Source organism: Bombina bombina, chromosome 2 (genome assembly GCF_027579735.1).
Source record: "Bombina bombina isolate aBomBom1 chromosome 2, aBomBom1.pri, whole genome shotgun sequence".
NCBI lineage: Eukaryota > Metazoa > Chordata > Amphibia > Anura > Bombinatoridae > Bombina > Bombina bombina.
Window position 1 is genome coordinate 976,205,919 of NC_069500.1, and position 24,221 is coordinate 976,230,139.

Sequence of the window (24,221 nt, forward strand, 5' to 3'; positions counted from 1 at the left end):
GCAACAGTCGTCATGTTGTCTGATTGAAACCTTATGAATTTGGCCTTTGCTAGTTGAGGCCAAGCCTTGAGAGCATTGAATATCGCTCTCAGTTCCAGAATGTTTATCGGGAGAAGAGATTCTTCCCGAGACCATAGACCCTGAGCCTTCAGGTGTTTCCAGACCGCGCCCCAGCCCACCAGGCTGGCGTCGGTCGTTACAATGACCCACTCTGGTCTTCTGAAGCTCATCCCTTGGGACAGGTTGTCCAGGGTCAGCCACCAACGGAGTGAATCTCTGGTCCTCTGATCTACTTGGATCGTCGGGGACAAATCTGTATAATCCCCATTCCACTGTCTGAGCATGCACAGTTGCAATGGTCTTAGATGAATTCGCGCAAAAGGAACTATGTCCATTGCCGCAACCATCAAACCTATTACTTCCATGCACTGCGCTATGGAAGGAAGAAGAACAGAATGAAGTACTTGACAAGAGCTTAGAAGTTTTGATTTTCTGGCTTCTGTCAGAAAAATCTTCATTTCCAAGGAGTCTATTATTGTTCCCAAGAAGGGAACTCTTGTTGACGGGAATAGAGAACTTTTTTCTACGTTCACTTTCCACCCGTGAGATCTGAGAAAGGCTAGGACAATGTCCGTATGAGCCTTTGCCTGTGGTAGAGACGACGCTTGAATCAGTATGTCGTCCAAGTAGGGTACTACTGCAATGCCCCTTGGCCTTAGCACCGCTAGAAGGGACCCTAGTACCTTTGTGAAAATTCTTGGAGCAGTGGCAAGTCCGAATGGAAGTGCCACAAACTGGTAATGCTTGTCCAGAAAGGCGAATCTTAGGAACCGATGATGTTCCTTGTGGATAGGAATATGTAGATACGCATCCTTTAAATCCACCGTGGTCATGAATTGACCTTCCTGGATGGTAGGAAGAATTGTCCGAATGGTTTCCATCTAGAACGATGGGACCTTGAGAAATTTGTTTAGGATCTTGAGATCCAAAATTGGCCTGAATGTTCCCTCTTTTTTGGGAACTATGAACAGATTGGAGTAAAACCCCATCCCTTGTTCTCCTAATGGAACAGGATGAATCACTCCCATTTTTAACAGGTCTTCTACACAATGTAAGAATGCCTGTCTTTTTATTTGGTCTGAAGACAATTGAGACCTGTGGAACCTTCCCCTTGGGGGTAGTTCCTTGAATTCCAGGAGATAACCTTGAGAAACTATTTCTAGCGCCCAAGGATCCTGAACATCTCTTGCCCAAGCCTGAGCGAAGAGAGAGTCTGCCCCCCACCAGATCCGGTCCCGGATCGGGGGCCAGCATCTCATGCTGTCTTGGTAGCGGTAGCGGGCTTCTTGGCCTGCTTACCTTTGTTCCAGCCTTGCATCGGTCTCCAGGCTGGCTTGGTTTGAGAAGAATTACCCTCTTGCTTAGAGGATGTAGAATTCGAGGCTGGTCCGTTTCTGCGAAATTTGTTTTATTTTTAGCCTTAAAAGACCTATCCTGAGGAAGGGCGTGGCCCTTTCCCCCAGTGATGTCTGAAATAATCTCTTTCAAGTCAGGGCCAAACAGCGTTTTCCCCTTGAAAGGGATGTTAAGCAATCTGTTCTTGGAGGACACATCCGCTGACCAAGACTTCAGCCAAAGCGCTCTGCGCGCCACAATAGCAAAACCTGAATTTTTCGCCGCTAATCTAGCTAATTGCAAAGTGGCGTCTAAGGTAAAAGAGTTAGCCAACTTAAGTGCTTGAACTCTGTCCATAACCTCCTCATAAGAGGATGCTTGATTGAGCGACTTTTCTAGTTCCTCGAACCAGAAACACGCTGCTGTAGTGACAGGAACAATGCATGAAATTGGTTGTAGAAGGTAACCTTGCTGAACAAACATCTTTTTAAGCAAACCCTCTAATTTTTTATCCATAGGATCTTTGAAAGCACAACTATCTTCTATAGGGATAGTGGTGCGTTTGTTTAGAGTAGAAACCGCCCCCTCGACCTTGGGGACTGTCTGCCATAAGTCCTTCCTGGGGTCGACCATAGGAAATAATTTCTTAAATATAGGGGGAGGGACAAAAGGTATGCCGGGCCTTTCCCATTCTTTATTTACAATGTCCGCCACCCGCTTGGGTATAGGAAAAGCTTCGGGGGGCACCGGGACCTCTAGGAACCTGTCCATCTTACATAATTTCTCTGGAATGACCAAATTGTCACAATCATCCAGAGTAGATAACACCTCCTTAAGCAGAGCGCGGAGATGTTCCAATTTAAATTTAAATGTAACAACGTCAGGTTCAGCTTGTTGAGAAATTTTTCCTGAATCTGAAATTTCTCCCTCAGACAAAACCTCCCTAGCCCCTTCAGACTGGTGTAAGGGCATGTCAGAACCATTATCATCAGCGTCCTCATGCTCTTCAGTATCTAAAACAGAGCAGTCGCGCTTTCGCTGATAAGTGGGCATTTTGGCTAAAATGTTTTTAATAGAATTATCCATTACAGCCGTTAATTGTTGCATAGTAAGGAGGATTGGCGCACTAGATTCACTAGGGACCTCCTGAGTGGGCAAGACTGGTGTAGACATAGAAGGAGATGATGCAGTACCATGCTTACTCCCCTCACTTAAGGAATCATTTTGGGCAACATTATTATCAGTGGCATCATTGTCCCTACTTTGTTTGTCACATTCATCACATATATTTAAATGGAGAGGAACCTTGGCTTCCGAACATACAGAACATCGTCTATCTGATAGTTCAGACATGTTAATAGGCATAAACTTGATAACAAAGCACAAAAAACGTTTTAAAATAAAACCGTTACTGTCTCTTTAAATTTTAAACTGAACACACTTTTTTACTGAATATACGCAAAAGTATGAAGGAAATGTTCAAAATTCACCAAAATTTCACCACAGTGTCATAAAGCCTTAAAAGTATTGCACACCAAATTTGAAAGCTTTAACTCTTAAAATAACGGAACCGGAGCCGTTTTTACATTTAACCCCTATACAGTCCCTGGTATCTGCTTTGCTGAGACCCAACCAAGCCCAGAGGGGAATACGATACCAAATGACGCCTTCAATAAGCTTTTTCAGTGGATCTGAGCTCCTCACACATGCATCTGCATGCCTTGCTTCTCAAAAACAACTGCGCATTAGTGGCGCGAAAATGAGGCTCTGCCTATGACTAGAAAAGGCCCCCAGTGAAAAAGGTGTCCAATACAGTGCCTGCCGTTTTTTTTAATAAAATTCCCAAGATTAAAATAACTCTCCAAAGTTATAAACCATTAAATATGCTTATAAAGTAATCGTTTTGGCCCAGAAAAATGTCTACCAGTCTTTAAAGCCCCTGTGAAGCCCTTTTATTCTTATATTGAAAATTAAGAAAATGGCTTACCGGATCCCATAGGGAAAATGACAGCTTCCAGCATTACCAAGTCTTGTTAGAAATGTGTCATACCTCAAGCAGCCAAAGTCTGCTCACTGTTTCCCCCAACTGAAGTTAATTCCTCTCAACAGTCCTGTGTGGAAACAGCCATCGATTTTAGTAACGGTTGCTAAAATCATTTTCCTCTTACAAACAGAAATCTTCATCTCTTTTCTGTTTCAGAGTAAATAGTACATACCAGCACTATTTTAAAATAACAAACTCTTGATAGAAGAATAAAAACTACATTTAAACACCAAAAAACTCTGAGCCATCTCCGTGGAGATGTTGCCTGTGCAACGGCAAAGAGAATGACTGGGGAAGGCGGAGCCTAGGAGGGATCATGTGACCAGCTTTGCTGGGCTCTTTGCCATTTCCTGTTGGGGAGGAGAATATCCCACAAGTAAGGATGACGCCGTGGACCGGACACACCTATGTTGGAGAAAGGAGACTCACAAGAAAGAGCAGATAATTCAGAAACTCTTCTAGCAGAAGAGATGGCCAAAAGAAACAAAACTTTCCAAGAAAGTAATTTAATATCCAGCGAATGCATAGGTTCAAACGGAGGAGCTTGAAGAGCCCCCAGAACCAAATTAAAACTCCAAGGAGGAGAAATTGACTTAATAACAGGTTTTATACGAACCAAAGCCTGTACAAAACAATGAATATCAGGAAGACTAGCAATCTTTCTGTGAAAAATTACAGAAAGAGCAGAGATTTGTCCCTTAAAGGAACTTGCAGACAAACCTTTATCCAAACCATCCTGAAGAAACTGTAAAATTCTAGGAATTCTAAAAGAATGCCAAGAAAAATGATGAGAAGAACACCAAGAAATGTAAGTCTTCCAGACTCGATAATATATCTTCCTAGATACAGATTTACGAGCCTGTAACATAGTATTAATTACGGAGTCAGAGAAACCTCTATGACTGAGAATCAAGCGTTCAATCTCCATACCTTCAAATTTAAGGATTTGAGATCCTGATGGAAAAAAGGACCTTGCGATAGAAGGTCTGGTCTTAACGGAAGAGTCCACGGTTGGCAAGTAGCCATCCGAACAAGATCCGCATACCAAAACCTGTGAGGCCATGCTGGAGCCACCAGCAGGACAAACGAACGCTCCTTTAGAATCTTGGAAATCACTCTTGGAAGAAGAACTAGAGGCAGAAAGATATAGGCAGGATGATACTTCCAAGGAAGTGACAATGCATCCACTGCTTCCGCCTGAGGATCCCTGGATCTGGACAGATACCTGGGAAGTTTCTTGTTTAGATGAGAAGCCATCAGATCTATTTCTGGAAGTCCCCACATTTGTACAATCTGAAGAAATACCTCTGGGTGAAGAGACCATTCGCCCGGATGTAACGTTTGGCGACTGAGATAATCCGCTTCCCAATTGTCTATACCTGGGATATGAACCGCAGAAATTAGACAGGAGCTGGATTCCGCCCCTACCAGTATTCGAGACACTTCTTTCATAGCCAGAGGACTGTGAGTCCCTCCTTGATGATTGACATATGCCACGGTTGTGACATTGTCCGTCTGAAAACAAATGAACGATTCTCTCTTTACAAGAGGCCACGACTGAAGAGCTCTGAAAATTGCACGGAGTTCCAAAATGTTGATTGGTAATCTCGCCTCCTGAGATTCCCAAACCCCTTGTGCTGTCAGAGACCCCCAAACAGCTCCCCAACCTGTCAGACTTGCATCTGTTGAGATCACAGTCCAGGTCGGAAGAACAAAAGAAGCCCCCTGAACTAAACGATGGTGGTCTGTCCACCACGTCAGAGAGTGTCGTACAATCGGTTTTAAAGATATTAATTGAGATATCTTTGTATAATCCCTGCACCACTGGTTCAGCATACAGAGCTGAAGAGGTCGCATGTGAAAACGAGCAAAGGGGATCGCGTCCGATGCAGCAGTCATAAGACCTAGAATTTCCATGCATAAGGCTACCGAAGGGAATGATTGAGACTGAAGGTTTCGACAAGCTGAAACCAATTTCAGACGTCTCTTGTCCGTCAGAGACAGAGTCATGGACACTGAATCTATCTGGAAACCTAAAAAGGTTACCCTTGTCTGAGGAATCAACGAACTCTTTGGTAAATTGATCCTCCAACCATGTTCTTGAAGAAACGATACAAGTCGATTCGTATGAGATTCTGCTAAATGTGAAGACTGAGCAAGTACCAAGATATCGTCCAAATAAGGAAATACCACAATACCCTGTTCTCTGATTACAGATAGAAGGGCACCGAGAACCTTTGTAAAAATCCTTGGAGCTGTTGCTAGGCCAAACGGCAGAGCCACAAACTGGTAATACTTGTCTAGGAAAGAGAATCTCAGAAACTGATAGTGATCTGGATGAATCGGAATATGCAGATATGCATCTTGTAAATCTATTGTGGACATATAATGCCCTTGCTGTACAAAAGGCAGAATAGTCCTTATAGTTACCATTTTGAATGTTGGTATCCTTACATAACGATTCAATATTTTTAAATCCAGAACTGGCCTGAAGGAATTCTCCTTCTTTGGTGCAATGAAGAGATTCGAATAAAACCCCAGCCCCTGTTCCAGAACTGGAACTGGCATAATTACTCCAGCCAACTCTAGATCTGAAACACATTTCAGAAATGCTTGAGCCTTCACTGGAATTATTGGGACACGGGAAAGAAAAAATCTTCTTGCAGGAGGCCTTATCTTGAAGCCTATTCTGTACCCTTGTGAAACAATGTTCTGGATCCAAAGATTGTGAATCGAATTGATCCAAATTTCTTTGAAAAATCGTAATCTGCCCCCTACCAGCTGGGCTGGAATGAGGGCCGCACCTTCATGTGGACTTGGGAGCTGGCTTTGGCTTTCTAAAAGGCTTGGATTTATTCCAGACTGGAGATGGTTTCCAAACTGATACCGCTCCTGTAGGGGAAGGATCAGGCTTTTGTTCCTTATTGTGACAAAAGGAACGAAAACGATTAGCAGACCTAAATTTACCTTTAGATTTTTTATCCTGTGGTAAAAAAATTCCTTTCCCCCCAGTAACAGTTAAAATAATAGAATCCAACTGTGAATCAAACAATTTATTACCCTGGAAAGAAAGGGAAAGCAAAGTGGACTTAGAAGACATATCAGCATTCCAAGTTTTAAGCCATAAAGCTCTTCTAGCTAAAATAGCTAAAGACATATACCTGACATCAACCCTAATGATGTCAAAGATGGCATCACAAATAAAGTTATTACCATGTTGAAGAAGATTAACAATGCTATGAGTATTATGATCTGTTACTTGTTGTGCTAAAGCTTCCAACCAGAAAGTTGAGGCTGCAGCAACATCCGCCAAAGATATAGCAGGTCTAAGAAGATTACCTGAACATAAGTAAGCTTTTCTTAGAAAGGATTCAATTTTCCTATCTAAAGGATCCTTAAAGGAAGTACTATCTGCCGTAGGAATAGTAGTACGTTTAGCAAGAGTAGAGATAGCCCCATCAACCTTAGGGATTTTGTCCCAAAACTCTAATATGTCAGATGGCACAGGATATAATTGCTTAAACCGTTTAGAAGGAGTAAATGAATTACCCAAATTATTCCATTCCCTGGAAATTACTTCAGAAATAGCATCAGGGACGGGAAAAACCTCTGGAATAACTACAGGAGGTTTAAAAACCGTATTCAAACATTTAGATTTAGTATCAAGAGGACCAGATTCCTCTATTTCTAATGCAATTAAGACTTCTTTAAGCAAAGAACGAATAAATTCCATTTTAAATAAATATGAAGATTTATCAGTATCAACCTCTGAAACAGAATCCTTTGAACCAGAGGAATCATTATCAGAATCAGAATGATGATGTTCATTTAAAAATTCATCTGAAAAATGAGAAGTTTTAAAAGACCTTTTAAGTTTACTAGAAGGAGGAATAACAGACATAGCCTTCTTAATAGATTTAGAAACAAAATCTCTTATGTTAACAGGAACACCCTGAATATTAGATGTTGATGGAACAGCAACAGGTAATGGAACATTACTAAAGGAAATATTATCTGCATTAACAAGTTTGTCATGACATTCATTACAAACAGGCGGAGGAACAGATACCACAAGTTTACAACAAATACACTTAACTTTGGTAGATCCAGCATCAGGCAGCAATTTTCCAGAAGTATCTTCTGATTCAGGGTCAATCTGAGACATCTTGCAATATGTAATAGAAAAAACAACATATAAAGCAAAATTGATCAAATTCCTTAAAAGACTGTTTCAGGAATAGGAAAAAAATGCCAATGAACAAGCTTCTAGCAACCAGAAGCAAATAAACAATGAGACTTAAATAATGTGGAGACAATAATGACGCCCATATTTTTTAGCGCCAAAAAAGACGCCCACATTATTTGGCGCCTAAATGCTTTAAGCGCCAAAAATGACGCCACATCCGGTAACTCCAACATTTTTGGCGCAAAAACGTCAAAAAAATTACGCAACTTCCACCGCAAATGACAAAGAAAAATTTTGCGCCAAAAAAGTCAGCGCCAAGAATGATGCAATAAAATGAAGCATTTTCAGCCCCCGCGAGCCTAACAGCCCACAGGAAAAAAAGTCAAATTTTAAGGTAAGAAAAATTGATTATTCAAATGCATTATCCCAAATAATGAAACCGACTGTCTGAAATAAGGAATGTTGAACATCCTGAATCAAGGCAAATAAATGTTTAAACACATATATTTAGAACTTTATATAAAAGTGCCCAACCATAGCTTAAAGTGTCACAAAAATAAGACTTACTTACCCCAGGACACTCATCTACATGTAGTAGAAAGCCAAACCAGTACTGAAACGAGAATCAGTAGAGGTAATGGTATATATAAGAGTATATCGTCGATCTGAAAAGGGAGGTAAGAGATGAATCTCTACGACCGATAACAGAGAACCTATGAAATAGACCCTGTAGAAGGAGATCATTGAATTCAAATAGGCAATTCTCTCTTCACATCCCTCTGACATTCACTGCACACTGAGAGGAAAACCGGGCTCCAGCCTGCTGTGAAGCGCATATCAACGAAGAATCTAGCACAAACTTACTTCACCACCTCCATGGGAGGCAAAGTTTGTAAAACTGATTTGTGGGTGTGGTGAGGGGTGTATTTATAGGCATTTTGAGGTTTGGGAAACTTTGCCCCTCCTGGTAGGAATGTATATCCCATACGTCACTAGCTCATGGACTCTTGCTAATTACATGAAAGAAAATATTTTTGACCTATGAAGTTACAAAAGGAACGAAAATTACTTTGACGTCCTTTAGGTCAGTTCTTCTTGTCTTGTGGTAGAAAAGACCATTTTCCATCCATAATATCAGAAAATATTTCTGCCAGACCAGGTCCAAACAAGGTCTTACCTTTGTAAGGAAGCTCGGACTTGGAGGTAACATCAGCTGACCAAGATTTTAGCCACAAAGCCCTGCAGGCTTAGACAGTGAAGCCAGACAGTCTAATAATTTGCATGTTAGAATCAGAAATAACGGAATTGGCTAGTTCGAGAGCCTTAATCCTATCTTGGATCTCCTCCAACAGAGTCTCTACTAAAATTGATTCAGACAAGGCATCGCACCAATAAGATGGCGCACTTGCTACTGTGGCAATACAAACTGCAGGTTGCCATTGAAGACCTTGATGAACATACATCTATTTCAAATAAGCCTCCAGCGTTTTGTCTATGGGATCCTTAAAGGCGCAGTTATCCTCTATAGGGATCATAGTTCTTTTAGCCAGAGTAGAAATAGCTCTTTCCACTTTAGGCACCGTGCGCCATGAATCTTTAATGGAGTCAGCAACATGAAACATCTTTCGAAAGACGGAAGACAGGGGGAAAGGTATCCCTGGCTTCTCCCATTCTTGTGAAATAATCTCAGTCACACGGTCTGGAACAGGAAACACTTCCACAGAGGAATGAACATCATCGTATTTATTACGTTTACTAGACTTCTTAGGGTTGACAATGACAGAAGTATCTGAGTCGTTCAAAGTAGCCAATACCTCCTTTAACAGTACACAACGGTGTTCAAGCTTAAATCTGACGTTTACTTCTTCAGTATCAGATGAAGGAATAATACTGTCTGAATCTGAGATTTCACCCTCAGGGCTACCGACGTATCCTCAAAAATATTAAAATGGATTAGACTAAGATTGGTGGGGAATACTTGCTCACCTAAAAACTGTTATCCCAATAGTTTAGAAATAGTATGTGGAGTGAGGTGGCGCAAAAATGCTATTCCCAATGTGAGTTTTTAATTAAATATTGTAAAAATAGTGGTAGGATATTATTCACCCCTCTATCTGAATATTCCTTTTGTAATTACCACAGGACAAATTTGTACAGAATCTGTATAACAATTTCACAATTACAAATTTGTCCTGTGGTAATTACAAAAGGAATATTCAGATAGAGGGGTGAATAATATCCTACCACTATTTCTACAAAATTTAATTAAAAACTCACATTGGGAATAGCATTTTTTGCGCCACCTCACTCCACATACCGACGTAACCTCCTCATTAAACTTATGAGAGAGGGCAACCTGCTTAGCAGTAGGTGGAACAGAAACCTTACTATCTGAATGTCTAATTTTCCTCTTGTGTTTTCCCAGCATAGGAAAAGCAGATAATGCCGCAGATACGGCAGAAGATACCTGTGCAGCAAAATCTGCAGGCAAATAAACTCCTTTAGGAGGCTGAGAGGAACTGCAGGGCAATGCATGTGATGCCATAGAGGCTTGGGGCGTTTGAGGGGAAAACTGTGGCATTGCCTGAACAGCATCATCCTGAGAGACATTGGGCTCAGAGGGCAACAATTTATCTTTAAATTGAAGTGTTCTAGCATGCAGCACAGAATTGCATAGGCAAAACAATTTGTGTCTCAAGGCATAACAAGCATTTGTTAAGACACAAAGTCTTGATCCATTTCCATAATACTAAATAAAAAATTCCCCAAATTGTAGAAGTTTTTTAAATACACTGTTACATTAAGAATTTTTAATACCACAGCCAGGGGCGTATTATGGCCTAGGCCAACAAGGCCGGTGCCTAGGGCAGCACATCTGCCCTATCCACTCTCTAAAAGCCAGCACACAGTACAGTGAGCGATAAAGTGCAGGCTTTTACAGAGAAGACCAGGCATGTGCACTGATTAAGGTCGCTCTTTATTTCAAATAATAAAGCAATCAGGCCCCCTACACCTCAGACAGGCTGAGGTGCCTTACCGTAACACTTATACACAATTTGGCTTCCAGAAGTCTCTAAAACGATCATATAGTAGATCGACACCGAAGAGACTGAAATTCAATGACGCCGCTCCGCTCCGTTAATATTCGACAGCAGAGAGAAGTCACATGACCAGCAGAGAGAGAAAACTATGCAGCAAGTAAAAGGCACGCGTTTACCTCTGCCTACAACACCGGAGCTTAATTTACACAAACACTCAAGCAGTCTGTCAGTTAGCCTGTTCGCACTAGCTAAGCAAGCAAAGAAAACCAACTGCCACATTTTAAGTTTTTACATAAATCCCTGTATAAAACATAAGCCACACACATACTAATAAAGTATTTCAACAAAATTAGCCCAAAGAGGAAAAACTTCCCAATAAAGGGAAGATTAATCCCTAGTCTCAACATACATAATGTGCCTGCCCACTGCCAAAGAAAATCCTGTATAAAGGATTTTAAAAATGTCCCCATCTACTGAATATGACATATTCTTCTGAAGTGCAAGTCTCCAAGACCTAGAAGACAAAAGCACTTGCCTGCAGTCTAGCCGTCAGGCAGGAAGACAGCTCACAAGGCATGAAAGGACACATACTCCTTACAGAGACATGTAGAAAAAGAAAGAATAGAGTAACCAACTCTGGCTTTCTGTACCATGGGCAGCAATGTGTTGGGAAACAAAGCAAGAACTACCTCACAACTTCCTAACTGCTTAAAAGACACCACTACTCTACTGAAAAGATTGACTAAACCCAAATCCTTGCTTGCAGGGAAAAGTACCTGAAAAAGGAATTAATTCCTTCAGACACCAAACTTCACCTACTCCATTGACAGAGGCAAAGAGATTGACTGGGGATTATGGGTAGGGGAGTGACACATAACAGCTCCTCCTCCTGCTGGCCAGGAGTAATATTCCCACTAGTAATTGAATGACGTTTTGGACTCTCAATATCCAATAGTTTTTTTTATATTTTTGCATGAAGGATTTTTTTACGTTTAGAAGTTCAATAATGTAGGCACAAGCACTGTAATATGCAACACAAACATGTTTTGACTTTGCACTCACAAAGGTGTATTCCCTATAATAAAAAATAAAAAAAAACGGTCAGGAAGGCACAATCTATTTTGAACATCTTCTTTGCAAATAGTGTTGCAATGGATCAGTTTCACGCTCTACAGTTTTAGTAGTTAAAATCCAATATAAGAAGATACAAGTCCTTTTAATAGAAAACCAGTCATGTTCTTATTTTCAGATGAAGGGCACGCTAAACCAGAAAACGGTGGTTTTAAATACATTAAAGTGTAAAAAAACAATATTTTAAAAATATAAAAATAACAGTATAGTGATTAGGCAATCATGCAAAGTACACTCATCATGCCTACATACAATTGGTAGTCAGGTGGTTTAATAGCAGTGAGTTTCTGAACTCATGACTGTGAGATCCCGTTTTAAAGTTCAGTATTGAAGACACCTGTACTAATAGTGACAATCACCACAGTGTGAGTTAGAATCAAACATTAACAGAAAGAGATTACTCTACATAATTTCTAGATGTTGGGGTCCTGATCTCACTTTTCCTTAATCCCTTTAGCTGTACAGGATATCACATACTCAACACATATACATATGTACATAAACATATACATACGTAAATGTGTGTCCTAGCCCCTGCAGAGAGACTATATAAAAGTGATGAATAAAGCTTTAATGAAATCCATATCATGTATATTAATACACCTGTAAAATGTCTACTGTGGTCATTTCAGTGTCTTGCACATGTGCAACATAATAGAATGTTTCCAAATAATCTTGGAATACTTGTAAAGATGTGCAGAAGGCAAAACTCGTTTCCAAAAGGTGTTACAAAATCGTTTGAAAATGGATTGCAATTGCCGAGAACTTTTCAGCACCATATTAAAAATAGGTCTATTTTCTCAGAGCCAAAAAGTCATCGGCCAATGCATTGTAATCGAGATATAATCATTTATTTGGTGCATAAATTTGGTTAAATAATGAACAAACCCAACTTTTAAACTATGAAACATTCAGAATGAAAATATGATCATTTTGATGTTAAATCATAAAAGTAATTAAGTGTTTGGACACATTTTTTAAAATATACATAAAATTAGAGGAAAGGGTTAACTACAGACATCTTCAACTGAGCCTGCTATCAAACTAAAACAAATACACACACATATAATAAGGCAATTATTTTTTTTATAAAGTTCACCTTTCCTATTTTATACCGAGTACTGACCAATAGTAATCATTCAGAAGAGAGATCCTGCTATCTGCTTTCTCACTGGATGCATATTTTATGCTTCCAGAATGGTCAGTGAGAATTCTTACAAACTCCTGTTACACATAGGTCCTCATATTTGTACCCAATCGAAAAGTGAGAAATCCAGAAGTTTTGGATTTATCACTGATGTAACTCAGGTGGGCTAATAAATTTGCAACTGTTCTGTATGGACTGAAACACCAAAAACATTAGTGAGAAAAATAGCTTGTTTTCAATGTAGTTCTGTGGACAATATGGATACTTCAAAATGTTGTTTAGGTTGCACAGTCAAATAATAACAATCACCACAACCCAATAAAAAATGAAATAAAATACCTGATGAAGAACTTCTTTTTTAACTGTATCTAAAAACCAGTGACTGGTGGGATATAGGGCACATGCAAACATAAAGTCCTGCCACACCTGAAAACAAGAAAAAGGCATAACTAGGCACATAACAGTTGAAAATGAAAAAAAAAACAATCTCTCTCAGAAGATTATTTAACTAAATACCGATATATTACTGCTGATATGGAAATATAGGTCTTCCTGGTTGTTTCTTTGCAAAAATGGTATGTTTCCCTCATTTTGCTGTTTTACTAGTTCAAGCCTGTTTGCTGTCTACTGTGATCAGGGTTCTTCAAACTGAAAATTTCAGCAGTAATATAAACAAGATAGCTGCAATTTTTGGCAAAGTGAGTAAAAATGTGTGCATACTTTATTACTGATAGTAAACACTGCTGCTACTGGTGAGAAAAGCTGTAGCACAGTATGGTTAGAGGGATAGTAAGATCCTCTAGTAATGGGCAGTAACACTTCCTACAATACACTAAATGCAAGCCTGTCAGCGGTCCTGCTTTGTGATCACCCCGCACTGTGTGAAACACACGGTGCTTACTTTTCTGTGTGGCTTGCTCTTGGGTTATTTGTCTCCCCTCAGCAGAAATAGGACTATTCCATCTTAAGTGGGTGAGACTGTGGCAGAGGAGGATTCTCAGGCCCAAAGGCAACCATTTATTGGATTTAATTTGCTTTCATTAATCAAAGTGTATCATATAAATACAGTGTGTGTGTGTGTTGAAATTCTATTGGCTATTGAAATTAGCCAATAGAATTTCAGTAGCTCTCATACTATTGGCTGATTTGAATTTCAAACATCAAATCAGCCAATAGGAATGCAAGGGACACAATTTTGAAAAGGCTCCCTTGCATTGAAGATTCAGTGTACGTCGGCGACCGTATGAAGAGGATGCTTTGCGCCGGACGTCTTGAAGGATGGAACTGCTCCGCGCCGCCGGGATGAAGATAGAAGATGCCGTCTGGCTGAAGATAAGAAGACACCTGGATTGATGAAGACCTCACAGCCTGGATGAAGACTAAACAGACTGAATGTCCGGACTTCAGAAACTGTAAGTGGCTCTTCGGGGGTTAGTGTTCGGTTTTTTTAAACTTTTTTGGGTGGGTTTTTTTTTTTTAGATTAGGGTTTGGGCGTTCTTAAAAGAGCTAAATGCCCTTTTCAGTGCAATGAAAAAGAGCTGAATGTCCTTTAAAGGGCAATGCCCATACAAATGCCCTTTTCAGGGCAATGGGTAGCTTAGGCTTTTGTTAGAGTTAGGTTTTATATTTTGGGGGGACTTTTTTATTTTTATAGGGCTATTAGATTAGGTGTAATTGTTTTTATTTTAGATAATTTCGTTTCTTATTTTTGTAATTTAATATTTTTTGTAATTTAGTATTTTTTATTTTTTGTAATTGTAGATTTAATTTTTTTTAATGTGTAATTTAGTTTATTTAATTTGTAGTTGTTTTAATTTTAATATAATAGTAATGTTAGTTTATATAACTTAGGTTTTTTTAATTTCACAGGTAAGTTTTTATTTATTTTAAGATAGGGATATTGTAATTTTAATTAAAAAATAGGGGGTGATAGGTTTAGGGCTTAATAGTTTAATTTATATTTTTGCGATGTGGGGGGCTGGTGGTTTAGGGGTTAATAGGTTTATATAGTGGCAGTGATGTGGGAGGCCAGAGGTTTAGGGGTGGCGATGTTGGGGACCAGCAGAAAAGGGGTTAATAACTTTATTATAGTGTGGGCGATGTCAGGGAGTGGCGGAATAGAGGTTAATAACTTTATTTAGATGGCGGCGATGGCGGAAAAGGCAGATTAGGGGTTAACTTTATTTCGTTGTCGGCGAAGTCAGGGGCAGCAGATGAGGGGTTAATACGTTTATGGAGGTGATGGCGATGTCAGGGTGGCAGATTAGGGGTGATTAGACTTGGGGTTTGTCAGGGTGTTAGGTTTAAGCTTAACTTTTTTTTCCCCCATAGACATCAAAGGGGTTGCGTTACGGCGATCGCCATTCTGCGCTTCAGGTGTTAGAAAAAAACCTAACACTCTCTCCCCATTAATGTTTATGGGGAAAGCGTGCACGAGCATGTCAAAGCAGCCCTTGGATTTTGCGCGGTATGGAGCTCATCGCCACCATATCGCACGCACAAGGTGGCTTTTCAAAAACTTGTAATGGCAGCGCTATGGAGGCTGAAATAACGCAACTTGTCGCACCCTCTATAGCGCAAAACTTGTAATCTAGGTGTATGTGAATAAAGTGGTAACATCCCTACTGAAGAAACCGGATGCAAGTTATTTCTTTGGAGTGTGTATATATATATATATATATATATATATATATATATATATATATATATATATATATATATATATATATATATATATATATATATATATATATATATATATATGTATATATATGTATATATGTACGCGCGCGTGTATGTATGTGTGTGTGTGTGTGTGTGTGTGTGTGTGTGTGCGCGCGTGTGTATATATGTGTGTGTGCGTGTGTGTGTGTGCGCATGTGTGTGTGCGTGCGTGTGTGTGTGTGCGCGTATGTATATGTATAACAAAATGTATGCTTACCTGATAAATCTCTTTCTCTTGTGGTGTATCCAGTCCACGGGTTCATCCATTACTTGTGGGATATTCTCCTTCCCAACAGGAAGCTGCAAAAGGACACCCACAGCAGAGCTGTCTATATAGCTCCTCCCCCAACCCCCACCTCCAGTCATTCGACCAAAGACAAGTAAGAAAAAGGAGAAACTATAGGGTGCAGTGGTGACTGTAGTTTTAAAAATAAAAACACCTGCCTTAAAGTGACAGGGCGGGCCGTGGACTGGATACACCACAAGAGAAAGAAATTTATCAGGTAAGCATAAATTTTGTTTTCTCTTGTAAGGTGTATCCAGTCCACGGGTTCATCCATTACTAGTGGGATACCAATACCAAAGCTTTAGGACACGGATGAAGGGAGGGACAAGGCAGGAACTTAAACGGAAGGCACCACTGCCTGTAAGACCTTTCTCCCAAAAATAGCCTCAGAGGAAGCAAAAGTATCAAATTTGTAGAATTTAGAAAAGGTATGAAGCGAAGACCAAGTCGCCGCCTTACAAATCTGTTCAACAGAATGAGCTGTAATTCTTTCAGGAGGCTGCTGGCCAGCAGTCTCATACGCTAAACGGATTATGCTTCTCAGCCAAAAAGAAAGAGAAGTTCCCGAAGCCTTTTGGCCTCTCATCTTTCCAGAATAGACAACAAACAATGCAGATGTTAGACGAAAATCCTTAGTAGCTTGCAAATAAAACTTTAAAGCACGAACCATGTCAAGATTGTGTAACAGACGTTCCTTCTTTGAAGAAGGATTAGGACACAGTGACGGAACAACAATCTCCTGATTGATATTCTTATTAGATACCACCTTAGGAAGAAACCCAGGTTTAGTACGCAAAACTACCTTATCTGCATGGAAGATCAGATAAGGGGAATCACACCGTAAGGCAGATAACTCTGAAACTCTTCGAGCCGAAGAGATAGCTACTAGGAACAGAACTTTTCCAAGATAAAAGCTTGATATCTATGGAATGCAAAGGTTCAAATGGAACCCCTTGAAGAACTTTAAGAACTAAATTTAAACTCCATGGCGGAGCAACAGGTTTAAACACATGCCTGATTCTAACGAAAGTCTGACAAAACGCTTGAACGTCTGGAACATCAGCCAGACGCTTGTGCAAAAGAATAGACAGAGCAGAAATCTGTCCCTTTAAGGAACTAGCCGATAATCCCTTTTCCAATCCTTCTTGGAGAAAAGATAATATCCTAGGAATCTTGACTTTACTCCAAGAGTAACCCTTGGATTCACACCAATGAAGATATTTACACCATATTTTATGACAGATTTTCCTGGTGACAGGCTGTCGAGCCTGAATCAAGATATCAATGACTGACTCTGAGAAACCACGTTTTGATAAAATCAAGCGTTCAATCTCCAAGCAGGCTCCAAGCAGGCTGACGCAGAGAAATTAGATTTGGATGTTTGAATGGACCTTGGAGTAGAAGGTCCTGCCTCATCGGCAGAGTCCATGGTGGAAATGATGACATGTCCACCAGATCTGCATACCAAGTCCTGCGTGGCCACGCAGGTGCTATCAAAATCACCGAAGCTCTCTCCTGCTTGATCTTGGCAATCAGACGAGGGAGGAAAGGAAATGGTGGAAACACATAAGCCAGGCTGAAGGACCAGGGCACTGCTAGAGCATCTATCAGCGTTGCCTGGGGATCCCTTGACCTGGACCCGTAACGAGGAAGCGAGACGCCATCAGATCCAGTTCTGGTTTGCCCCATAGTTGAATCAGCTGGGCAAACACCTCCCCCGGATGAAAAGTCTGCCAACTTAGAAAGTCCGCCTCCCAGTTCTCTACTCCTGGGATATGGATAGCTGAGAGATGGCAAGAGTGAACCTCTGCCCAAAGAATTATCTTGGAAACCTCCATCATTGCCAGGGGACTCCTTGTTCCCCCTGATGGTTGATATAGGCTACAGTCGTGATATTGTCCGACTGAAATCTGATGAATCTGACCGCAGCTAGTTGAGGCCAAGCCTGAAGAGCATTGAATATTGCTCTTAGCTCCAGAATGTTTATCGGAAGGAGGGCCTCCTCCCGAGTCCACGAACCCTGAGCCTTCAGGGAATTCCAGACTGCGCCCCAGCCCAGAAGGCTGGCATCTGTCATCACTATAGTACACTCTGGCCTGCGGAAACTTATTCCCCTGGACAGATGGACCCGAGATAACCACCAGAGAAGAGAATCCCTGGTCTCTTGATCCAGATTTAACAGAGGAGACAAATCTGTGTAGTCCCCATCCCACTGATTGAGCACACTTGCAAATAGATGATCAACCCCTTAGCCCCCAAACCAGATTTAAAAAACATCAACCACCTTTAAAATACAGTTGAGCACCTTGCCACAGCTCTGCTGAGGCTCCTACCTGCCCTCAAATACGATTTAGGGAAGGAATAAACCCTTTACAATGGTCCTCAGATGCCAGAGGACTCCTCTAGGGAAGCTGGATGTCTCAGTCTGAAGGAAACTGCGCATCTAGAGCGCGAAAATAGGCCTCTCCCACCACGTACTGGATGTCAGAGGGGCCATAAGAAAATACTCCTAGGAGTATCTGACTAGCCATGTGGAAAACTAGGCCACAAAGAAAGACTTATCTCCCTCAGAGAAAAAACGTTTTATTTTATGATACATGCAAACGTTTTGTTTAATATGAGTATTAACATGATTATTACCCTGTTTTGTAAGTATGATCCCAGTTGCTGTTAAATCACTGCATCTAGCTTATCTCAAATACACAAGGCTCTGTCAGCATTTCTAGAACCTATTCATCACTCTAGAAATAAAAATACTGAACATACCTCAAAGCAGGTAATCTGCAGACCGTTCCCCCAACTGAAGTTTTCCCATACTCTTCAGTTATGTGTGAGAACAGCAATGGACCTTAGTTACAAACCGCTAAGATCATCAACCTCCAGGCAGAACTCTTCTTCTAATTTCTGCCTGAGAGTAAAACAGTACAACGCCGGTACCGTTTAAAAATAACAAACTCTTGATTGAAGGTAAAACTACACTAAGTCACCACATATCTCGATACTTCCTATCTTGTCGAGAGCTGCAAGAGAATGACTGGAGGTGGGGGTTAGGGGAGGAGCTATATAGACAGCTCTGCTGTGGGTGTCCTCTTGCAGCTTCCTGTTGGGAAGGAGAATATCCCACAAGTAATGGATGAACCTGTGGACTGGATACACCTTACAAGAGAAATATATATATGTGTATATATATATATATATATATATATATATATATATATATATATATATGTGTATATATATATGTGTATATATATATATGTATATATATATATATGTATATATATATATGTATATATATATATATATATATATATATATATATATATATATATATATATATATATATATATATATATATATATATATATATATATATATATATATATATATATATATATATATATATATATATATATATATATATATAGGGAGGGTGTTAGTCTTTGTGAGTTGCCACACTCTTTTTTTTTTGTAGGACTTGACCCCTGAGTAAACATGGTGTTATGACTAAGTAATGGGTCCCGAATCATGATTTGAAGAACCCTGGTGTAGAAGTGGACTGGAAAAATATTAGCTCTATTGTGCGTTACAATTGCTTAAGCTATAGCCTAGGGTGCATTAACATCTGCATGTTTGATAGCGCAGGTAAGCTAAATCCCTCACATAATAAACTATAAAAATAATGTAAAAATATTTTTATTTGGGAGAACTGTTTTCAGTAGTTTATAGAATAAAACGAAAATGTTCACTTTACTCAAACACATACCTATAAATAGTAAAACAAGAGAAACTGGGTGGCGGAGCCTATATAGCTGTTGCGGGAGGTCATGTTTTAGAGCTCCTGATCTTCATTAGGTTTTAAAGGATTATTTTCTACATAACCGGATTCCTACAGCAAAGTTTTTAGCTACAATCTCTTGGGAAGCCCTGGGAGATTTTGGAAACCTCTTTTGCAAAGCTGACCCTCCCTATGTTCTTCAGCTAAGCGGCGGGGGACGGACCGCATGGCATTGAGAACTGTGTCGTGCTTCTGTTTTCCTTCGCTGCTGGGGCTGCCGCACACTCCCCCCCCCCCAGTATTTGATTGATCCTGGGTTATAAGCAGTGAATGGTGCTGCTCTACATTTTCTTTACGTTTGGACAGAGAAAGATCGTAAAACTTTACATAGCTTCAGCATTATATATGAACAGGGATCCTAACAGGGGCTTTCACGCTGCGGTTGTCCTGCAAATCACACTATCACTGCAGAAGGCTGAGTCTGACGTTTGGGCATAATGGCGGCCGCTGAAACATGGGAACAATCGGTTCTGAACTCAGTAATACAGCAACTTGACAAGTTAGAAAGGGAACTCAGGCCAGTGTTTCTGATAGCAACAGTATACCCTGCAAACACCACTGTGATAGGCACAGAACGATCCCAGATATCAGACTACATATGTTATAAATTGGAAGTGCAGACAGATGCATATGTTTGTACCTCCCTACAAAATGCAACTACTCCCCAGGACAATTCTGACTTAGAGGATATCAAAGTGGCTTGCCAGATGGTCCTATCGCCTTTGGATGATTTCTGCTTTCAAGGGTCGGCACAGTTTCTTGGAGGATTTGCAGTGTCGGACTCCTTAGCAATCAGAGCCGTGAGGCCCATACAAGACTTATTTCAAAACGGGCAGATGGGCTTAGCAGTTTACAACGCTTTTGATGGTCTCAAACTGAGGAGAAGATGGAACATACAGAGGCTCATAGATCATGACATCAAATCAGCCGCAGTCTGGCTGAAGAATAGGAAAGTTGTTCAATTCCAGTGGAACGTGAAAATTTACCTCATGTCTGGCTACAATCAATATAAGTTAGGTGTGGGTTAAATTACTGACACTTCTCATGGTAAAGATGGGATCCGGTATCTCATAACAATACAGATTGACTTATATACTCCTAATGTGATATAAATGTTCATTTATCATTTAGATATGTTTATATACTCCTCAGATATTTTTTAGAGGTTTTCTTTGTATATTGTATGTTGGCAACACTCCCAGTTAATTCATAGGAAGACCGTCTCTACTTCTCTCCTGCTTAACTTATGATAATGTGAATGTTTTTACTACCTATTTTTCCTTTTTTATAATATAAATGCACAGTGAGGAAATGTGCTGAATGTTTAAGATTAACAAGCATACTATTTCAGCCGATATTTTTAACAGGAGAACACATAGTGACTATTGCTAGTCTTAAGTTCTGGTTATTTTCAACTTGTTAGTGGTCACGATAGTGGTAATAAGAATATGTGCTTGTTGGTATTAAGACTATGTGTGTTCTGATACTACTTAAGAGTTTATATATGTTTAACTCTCTAGCTACCATACTATAGCCTGACTTGTGCCATAAGTGATATGTGAACTTTACTAATCTCAACCACATATACAGTATGTATTGATATTTTGTTCAGAGTGTGTTTACTGATCCAAAAGTGACTTTATTTTGCTTCATAAGTGTTTTTTTTGTTTTTGTTTTTAATATCTAAGCCCCATCAGAGGATAAAATTAAAATATCAAGAGCATCTGAAAGTTTTTCCAGCAGCACATGTGAACTTTTCTAGTTTGGACTCCACAATAGACTTTTTTGGTCTGCCGTAGTGACCCACTTGATGTGTGGGAATAGTCCTATTCTGATTATTATGTTTATGTTGATGGATTGATGTACACTCTGAACCTTTGTTAATAAAGCTTTTAAAACTGAAAAAACAAACAAGAGAAACTGACCATTTTGCAGTGGTCTCTTATTTTTTTCCAGAGCTGTATATGCAAAATAAATAACGAATGCATTTTGCAAAGTTGTTTGAATAACATAAAAAGCTTTTACAATTTACATATTGATTTCCAAGCGTCAACTGGTATAGAAAGAATACTCAAACAGATATTACCATAATTCCAAGTTCATCACACATTTTGTAGAATTCATCACTCTCATACACTCCTCCACCCCAAACACGGAGTGTGTTCATGTTGGCTTCGACAACAGACTGTAAAAGAATTCTTAACCTGTTACCAAAAAATAGTTATGCAAACAATTTAGTAATCCAATTCTCATTAATGTCACCGCTTAAGAATTATTGTTCAATCAACACTTTGAGCAACTACAAAAACTTTAAAAGAAAGTGGATTTAGTTACACTAGAGAGGACCACTGCATACAAAGAGAGACACGCTCTACCAGGAACGAACAACAGCTCAGTAGCTTGTTCTATGGTGAGTTACCACCTAGGAGCAGCCTCTCTTAACCTAGTTAAAGGGACAATGAACCCAAATTTTTTCGTTTGCGATTCAGATAGAGCATGCAATTTTAAGCAACTTTCTAATTTACTCCTATTATCAATTTTTCTTCATTCTCTTGGTATCTTTATTTGAAATGCAAGAATGTAAGTTTAGATGCCCACCCATTTTTGGTGAACACAATGTGTTGTTCTAGCCGATTGGTGGATAAATTCACCCACCAATGAACAAGTGCTTTCCATGGTTCGGAACCAAAAAAATAGCTTAGATGCCTTCTTTTTCAAATAAATATAGCAAGAGAACGAAGAAAAATTGATAAAAGGAGTAAATTAGAACGTTGCTTAAAATTGCATGCTCTATCTGAATCACGAAAGAAAATTTGGGTTCAGTGTCCCTTTAAGGGAATACCACTTTCAGGGTGCATCTAGACTGCTTTGATACTGATAAGTGAATGGCCAGTCTGTCTGCCAGGACAATACCTAAAATATACATCAGACACAACAAACATGACTACTGCATTGAATTAAATCAGATAATATGTGCTATATAAGAATAACACAACATAACAAAGATAAGTGAAAACAAGGCTGTATTTTACATTATATAGACTACATAAATCATTATGTATAATGCATGCATTACACTGCTGCAGGAGGTGGATCATTAGAATCTATTCGCTGTATTCCTAACAAACACCTGCATTAGGGTTCCTAATTTTTAACACTAAATATCAATCCTTACTTGTCACTAGTTATTCTGTCCTGGAATGAATCAGCAGGTATCCAGTTGCTGCCTTTGAGGAAAATTGGAACTCCATTTATTTTAAAATAGAAAGACAGACCTGGGGAGTCAACGATTGGTTCCTCCACAAGCTCCACAGAACGGAAGTAAACCTGTAAAAACATGAAACCAATAAATACTAAAATTAAACATAACGATTACAGGCTCTTTACTATATGAGGATACGAAGAGAGAGGACTCATTCATATCTGTTGTACTGCAGGTTATAAGTTGAATTAGAACCTCTATTAAAGCATAGGACATTCACACAACATTAAAGGAATTTGACAATACAATAGTGTAAAAGACTTGTAGTACTAAAGGCCCAGATTTAGCTGGAACTTCTCACAAGCATAAAGTATTTATTACAGTAGTCTATGGGTAATGTAACATTTTTAAATGCAAATTACTAAGCTACCAATTATTACCAAGATGGGTGGAAGCTCCAACTCTGATAGAAACATTTCAAGATATAGCTTCACATACATTTCATAATGTAAAAAAAATGGTTACTATCCTGAAAAGCAGAGTGAACTTTATTTACAGCATATATGAAATTGATTTATTGACATATAATATTAGCTGATCACTGATTTGCATCACTTGATTTTAACAAGACCTTTGTTATATTATATGTTAAAAGATTTATGTGTAAAATGTTAGAAATTCTAGGAAATAGAAGGTAAATGGTTACTATGTAATCTTAATCATTCCTCATATATACCATAGTGAGTTTAATACAAATATTTTCTTTCTTGAACCCATGTTTTTTTTTTTTTTTTTTAAAGTTTTTAATGAATGTGGCTGTATTCTTTTTATCTAATAGCAATGTCACAAATTCAAAAGCAGAAGCAGCTGACTGTGGACATTGGCCTATTGTAAATACAAATTCCTTTAAAAGTCTCGTCATATATACTAAAGGGTGTGGGACCCAGATGGTAAATGTCCCTCCAGGATTTATCAATTCCTACCTTTAAAGCTAATTAGCTCTAGTTTTCATCTCATCTAGCTCCATCTTATATGTTCTTCAGAAGAAAATAACAAAATTTATGCTTACCTAATAAATTCTTTTCATTCTTGGTAGTGAGAGTCCACAAATTCATTCATTACTTATGGGAATTCAACACCTGGCAACCAATAGGAGGCAAAGACACCCCAAGTTGAAAGCATTAAATATCCCTCCCAGTTCCCCTACTCTCTCAGTAATTCAAGCT

General features: G+C 39.4%; 1 protein-coding gene across 3 annotated transcripts in view; it reads right to left on the bottom strand.

The window, feature by feature from the left end:
* MANBA (mannosidase beta) overlaps positions 1-24,221 on the bottom strand; it is a 143,037-nt gene that overhangs the window by 51,632 nt on the left and 67,184 nt on the right. For all 3 annotated transcript variants that reach the window (XM_053703498.1, XM_053703497.1, XM_053703499.1), the window contains 3 exons: positions 22,969-23,120; positions 21,880-21,997; positions 13,284-13,370 (listed from right to left, as the gene is read on the bottom strand). In XM_053703498.1, coding sequence (XP_053559473.1) covers positions 13,284-13,370; positions 21,880-21,997; positions 22,969-23,120 — 357 coding nt within the window. The remainder of the gene's footprint in view (positions 1-13,283; positions 13,371-21,879; positions 21,998-22,968; positions 23,121-24,221) is intronic.